Genomic DNA, 6,518 nt, shown 5'->3' with positions numbered 1-6,518 from the left:
CTTTGCCAAAATTAGGTTAGGCTTTAATGAAAAGTGCAGAGAACAGATTGAAAAGGGACAAATGTAAAGAACTAGAAATAAAGAAAGGAAATGAAAAAATGCAAAGTAAATGAACCAGCCAGTTAGATGCAAAAAGTACATAAAAAGAAGCATATGTGTGGAAAGTTGATTTAATGAATAAAAGCAGGGCTGTTGACTCCTAATAGGCGAGTATAGTAACTGACTCTTACCCTTTTCCTCTGCTTTTGTCTCTCTTTATTCTCATCTCCTCCTTTTTTAAATGGAGGGGATGTAATCTCTTCATCTCTGCCCACTGTAGCCAGCCTTTCTCGCTCTCAAAGACTCCAGACTCCTTTGTCCTGGATCTTTGTGTGCTTGTGTGTGTGTGTGTGTGTGTGTGTGTGTGTATGTGTGTGCACATGTTTGTGTGTGTGTGTGTGTATCTATATGTGTGTCACAGCGGTGTCTGGACGGTGACATTTCTCTGCTTGGATAACCATCGCGCCCTCTGTCCCTCTGTCCCTCCAGCCATGACGCAGGGTAATGTCACCTGTCAGTCTCAAACTCCTGCTAACACCCCCTCCGACCCCCCCACCCCTCGTGCACCACCACCACCACCACCACCACCACCACCCCCACCCCCGTCCCGCCACCCTCTCACCCCGACCCCGCCGGCTCCTCCCCTGGACCTCACCTGGGAGACAAAGACCTCACCTCCTCCCTTCTCCTCTTCCTCCTTTGTCTTCCTCTCCCAGGCCTTAATACCTACCTGCTAGGTCTCCATATATCCTCCCGCTCTTTCACTGCCCTATATCCAAATGGCAATTCCCCCCTCCCTTCTCCCTACATTTGCCCCCAGGCCCCCGGAATATGGAATGGGAAGACATCACGTAGTGAATGGGAAAGTCAGGGGTGGGAAGTTGACTCTTTGCCTGGACCCCATGCGTTCAAGGCCTGTTTTCAATTACTCTCCCGGCACAGGCGGGGTGGAGGTTTATGCGTTATATGGGAGTGTAATTGACTATAACTGCCCTCTTAACATTAACCAGGTGTACTAGCTGAGTGTGTGAGATTAGGCCCCGGGTCTTGGCTGTTATAGTGTGTGTGTGTGTGTGTGTGTGTGTGTGTGTGTGTGTGTGCGTGTGTGTGTGTGTGTGGACGGGCTATGCGGTTGTATGGTTGCGTGTGTGTGTTGTTGTTGATGTATTTATACCCTGCTTCTGTGAGGTGCTGCCCATTAGCACCGCATTTAAATCTGCCATTTTTCCTGTGCGTGTCTCTGTGTGTGTGAGCGCGCGTGTGTGTGCCTTTGTGTAAGCTTCATCACGCGTCTGCCTCTGTGTACAACAGCTTTCAGGCGTGCGCTATGTGTGTGTGTGTGTGTGTGTGTGTGTGCATGTGAGAATGAGAGGGAAAGTATAAGAGGCAGGATACAGATCCAGCCCGCTTCAAGGGGGGCCTGACTTTACGAGGATAAAGTCAAAATGGGCCCATTCACAAGGCTGACACACTGTGATTTGTATGTATAGTGCTGTGCTGCCTGCGGGGCACTAGCCCAGGGGCTATCACAGACACCCAGACCAGTGCAGGAGTGAGGGGGGGGTGGGGGTGGGGGCGATTGGGGAGTGTGTGTGTATGTGTGGGGGGGGTGGGAGGGGGGGGGAGTGGATAGGGACGCATCAACAGGCTGTCAATCAAAGCCCCGGCCCGCAAGCCTGTCACTCCACGATAGTGACTCTGAGCGCCCGTCCGGGGGAGAATGGGAGTCCCTGGGACCCCAAGAGGAGAAAGGAGGAGGTACAGAAGGGGGAGGTGGAGGAGGCGGCCGTCCGTCTGTCTAAATGACTCCTGCTTGATTTGATATTTGATACCGAGCATGTGGCATTTGAATGCAAATCTATTGTGATTGTCCGACCGGCTGATAGGGTTAAGAGGAATCTATAGGGGATATGTGTTTGTGTGTGAGTGTGTGCATGCATATGTGTATGTGTATCTTTGTGTGCGCAATATGCAGGGAGCTGGTTTGGAGGCAAACACACAAACACACACACACCCCCACACACAAATGGAACAGAGACAGAGTGGAATTATTCGTGATGGATTGTATTACTCACTAATACACTTGCATCAGGCCTTTTTCTCACAGTTGTAGCAATATAATGATATTTTAGTCATAATCAACAGAGGATAGAAAATGTTCTGTATAGTGATCATTGTGCTATTTGGCCACCATGGTCAAAATAGGAGTGAAGGTGCAGTTGCTGTATGTCTTTGTGTGTGGAAGAATTTGCGGTGCATGTATACATACTGTACATTATTGTGTTTGTCCATGTTTGACTGTGAGCTTGTGTGAGATCTTGTTTCTTTGGTGTGTGTATATGTGGAGGATTGTGTTAAAATGCAAGCATGCCAAACAGACAGACAGACGGACAGATAGATGGACAGATAAAGCCGGTATTACTGCAGCATGGAAATGCGAGGCTCCATTCCCTCCCAATTAGAGCAGTGACTTCTGAAATGCCATAATACCCATTAATTAGCAGGCTGCTATTTTCTCAGTGATTTGGCTAATTAGTCTGCGAGGCTCTACACTATCTGGACCATTATTATTGGGTTGGAGCCATACAAACACACACACGCACACACGCGTTCAGACACGTGCAAACATTAGCGCACACATTCATATACATATAGTGAAAGGAAATACTATTAACACACACACATGCAGCGTGCATCCCAACAATTTCCCATTCTCTCACACTTGAGTGACTCTAATTTAAGTGACACCATTATGGGCTTCAGTACCACCATAGCACAGCCTGATGCAGTTAATGGTGAAGAGGGATATTGATGAACAATTACACACAGCCCTCCCCCTCCTTCAACTACTAGATTCTCCTCAGCACCGCCTACGGCCCCACAACATGCTGCTACACACAGGTTATATGCGGATAAAACCTTGTATGTTCCTCTACATACAAAGTCAAATCTAAAAAAAAGAAAGGCCCTGCCACTCTGAGAAACAACAGAGAAGTGTTTAACCCTCTGTAATGACTTAGCATAGTAAACGTGTGTGTGTGTGTGTGTGTGTGTGTGTACTGTGGTCCGTAGCCACGCTCTGTTCTACAGTCCATCAGTGTCTCCCAGCAGACAGACAGGCCACTGACACAGCACCAAGAGGCCAGGAAACCTTTTCAATCACTCTCTCGCTCTTTGCTCCATCCCCCGTTTTTCCCTCTCTGTCAGGTGGCAAGAAGGCGTGATTGATTTGTTGTTTCTCCGTGGCGGTAAAGGAGTGGAAAGAAGTTGTGTTGGGTAAAAAAAGGTCTGGCATGTGTGACAACCACCTTCATAAGTTTATTAATCATCTTCATCAATAATGCAGCGCCGGCCGTGCTGTTGGTCCTCATGCAGCGCGTGTGTGTGTCTGCATGTGTGTGCGCGCGTGTGTGTGTTTGTGTGTAGGAGTGTTCACACTCCTCGCAGCCCGATGAACTTCATAAGTGTCCCATCACCACTTTAATCAAATTACTTATGAACCAAAATTGACAGTTTTCATTAATTATAAAGGATTATTCTAATTGCGATTCAAATTTATTCATTTAGAACAGACGGCATTCAGTAATGTTTCAGGAAATTTGCATATTAAATGGAGAGGGTAGGCCATTAGCTATGCTAATGTATGCATGATTCCTTATTTTGTGATTGGTGGGCCATATGTAGCAGGCTGGGGGTGTGCAGGTGAGGAATCTAGAAGGAGCTGTAATATGTTTGATAAACAGAGAGGGACGGAAGGCCAAAACACACGCATACATACACACACACACACACACACACAAAGGCACTGTAGGAAGCCATACGTCTCTGTTCAGTATCAATCATTCCCTGTCTATTCTCTCTCAGACACACTCTCTCTGTCTCACATTCTCTCTCTCTCTCCCACTCCCTGTTTCCATATTCCTCCCTCAAGACCCATTGTAGAGAACAACTTTTCACCCTAGAACAAACACAGCACACTAATTAAGTTTCTGATTTCTGATCCTGCTGCATTTAGAAACATAACCTTGAGCCTGTGTACAGTCGCAGTCATAGTTATGATTTAATACAGTGCTTAAATGGAACAAAAAGAAAGAACTTTTGCAAGAGGCACATTCATCCCCACAATGTATGGCATTGGTCCTGGGCTGACACAATGCTCTTTATCAAGCTATATATAGTCGATGCATTATGCATTAAGTTTAACATGTGCTTAAATCAACACTATTCAATATGAATACATCAGTCCTCAACTAAAGTAGAGGAGCACAGTTAGGGTAAATGAGTGTGTGGGGAGGCACGTGTGCGCGCATACACACGCGGTCACACACACACGGTCACACACACCCTTCGGCTGTGCGGTGGCGTCTACCCAGGCTGATGACAGGGCCATTATTCACTGGTCAGTCCCACGAGGGGAGGGTTTGGGGTGGAGAGGGGTGTAAGAGGGGAGGAGGGCGTCCCAGCATGGCAGGACAGTGCTGAGGTGAGAGGGACCAGGACCCTCCATTATTCCCATGGTCCGGGGGCCTGGGGCCTCTCTCTCTCTCTCTCTCTCTCTCTCTCTCTCTCTCTCTCTCTCTCTCTCTCTCTCTCTACTCTCTGTCTCCATCAGATTAATGGGCCAGGCCCGACAGAGGAAGTGTTTCAATCAGCACCGCCTGCCAAGCTTGTCCATCACCCAGACAGCCTCTTATTCATCATGGCTTTGACACACACACACTCACGCACACACATAAACACACACACAAACAAGACACATGCACAGATGTTTATTTGGTTGCATTTTTTACCCAGTGCTCCGGTGTAATGCCAGGCCACAGGTAGCGATGTTATCAGGCTACAAGTTGTTGAACCCACAGCTCCGTTCTCCATGGCTGTTCTCTCTCTCAGCAGAAGAGATCTCACCGCCTGTCTTTCAATGCTCCCTGCACGATTTCTCAGTTGAATTTTGAATGATCCTTTTCGGATGAAATGGATGAAACACAATTGGTTAAGTGTCTCTGGGACTTCTGTCCCCAAGCTGGGACTGGAGCTCCGGCTCCGGGGGAAGCGAGGAACTATCGCTCCCCAGTGGGGCCTCTCCCTTAGCGGGTAGGCACAGCGCGGATCCCCCTGACCCACCATCTCCCTCCTCCAGGGTCCATTTGTTCTGAGAAATATTTAACGACGGGGCAAATTCAGCTGACACGACATGCACACACATCGAGCAGATACGCAGGGAAAGGAGGATGGGACGATGCACGGAGCGAGCAGGAAATGAATTTTTCAGCGCAGTGAGATGTTCTATTTGAATAAATCATGACACTTAAGATAGACATGAGGGCAATATAGAGGTGCTCACTGCTACTTTGAGGAGTAGCACTCCAGTGGAATGGAGTGGTGTGTGTGTGCGTGTGTGTAGGTCTGTCTCTCTATTTGTCTGTCTGATCTTATGGTTGTGCTCATGTATGTCTTTTTACAGTCTTTTTCAGTCCAGGTTTATCTGGCTGTGCATTTGAGTGTGTGTGTTTCTGTGTGTGTGTCTGTCTGTCTGTGTCTCTGAATGTATTCATGTGCAGGCAGGTGTGTGAATGAGTATACCGGTAGTCACCTATGTTCACAATGTTAGACGCATGCCAAAAGCTAACATCAAGTTTTTCATGGCGGTGTCATGTGTTCATATATCGTAGTAGGTCAGGTGATTGCACATCATTCTTTGTTTATTAGCTTTTATTATGGCGCTTCTGTTATGTTGCTTATTTTGTCTCAAGTTTGATGCTGCAATGAAAATTGAATCTATCTATCTATCTATCTATCTATGTATCTATGTATCTATCTATCTATCTATCTATCTATCTATCTATCTATCTATCTATCTATCTATCTATTTATCTATCAGAGGCCAGTTGTCTCATGTATGGAACTGGATGTTCATCTCCCAGTAAACTGGGCCACTGCAGCCTGTTACAGCCTGGTGTCCGAGGCCCAGGGCCAGGCCCAGAGACAGACCTGGTTCTGGATTATTAATGTTCCCCCCTATGGAGCCAGACCCCCTCCCCCACCCAGTGCCCCCCTACACCCCTGGGGTCAGCCAGCATGGCTCCTGGTGCAAGGCCCCCCTCATAAATCTCCCTAAATTAGAGTGTGTGTACGTGTGTGTGTGTGTGCGCGTGCGTGTGTGTGTGTGTGTGTGTGTGTGCGTGCGCGCGTGCTTAAATATATACTGCAGGCAGGGAGACAGGTCACCACGGAAACAAGCCAGTCAGTCTCTTGGTTGAAGTGTCAGTGATGCATGGCGGAAAGAGTGAAAGAAAGAGTTGCAGAGAAAAAGAAAGAATAAGAGAAACGAAACACAAGGGGGAGAAAAGAAAATACACAAAACAGGAAGCGAGGGAGGAATTTGATTCTTTGAGGCGCACCGTACTTCACTCTTGATCTAGCAGCCTATTTATCATTCAAATTTTTTCCCTTGTAACATTATATTTACTTGCAAATATTTC

General features: G+C 47.3%; 1 protein-coding gene across 1 annotated transcript in view; it reads left to right on the top strand.

Annotated features, from left to right (window-relative positions):
* LOC144542417 (transcription factor COE1-A-like) overlaps nt 1–6,154 on the top strand; it is a 27,213-nt gene extending 21,059 nt beyond the window's left edge. Inside the window, exons 7-8 of the mRNA XM_078289023.1 lie at nt 5,060–5,130; nt 5,961–6,154. Of these exons, the coding sequence (XP_078145149.1) occupies nt 5,060–5,130; nt 5,961–6,154 (265 nt within the window). The remainder of the gene's footprint in view (nt 1–5,059; nt 5,131–5,960) is intronic.
* The last annotated feature ends 364 nt before the right edge of the window (nt 6,155–6,518 follow it).

Source organism: Centroberyx gerrardi, chromosome 16, assembly GCF_048128805.1.
Source record: "Centroberyx gerrardi isolate f3 chromosome 16, fCenGer3.hap1.cur.20231027, whole genome shotgun sequence".
Classification (NCBI taxonomy): domain Eukaryota; kingdom Metazoa; phylum Chordata; class Actinopteri; order Beryciformes; family Berycidae; genus Centroberyx; species Centroberyx gerrardi.
Note: the sequence above shows the minus strand (reverse complement) of the source record. Positions and strands in the feature narration are given on the sequence as shown.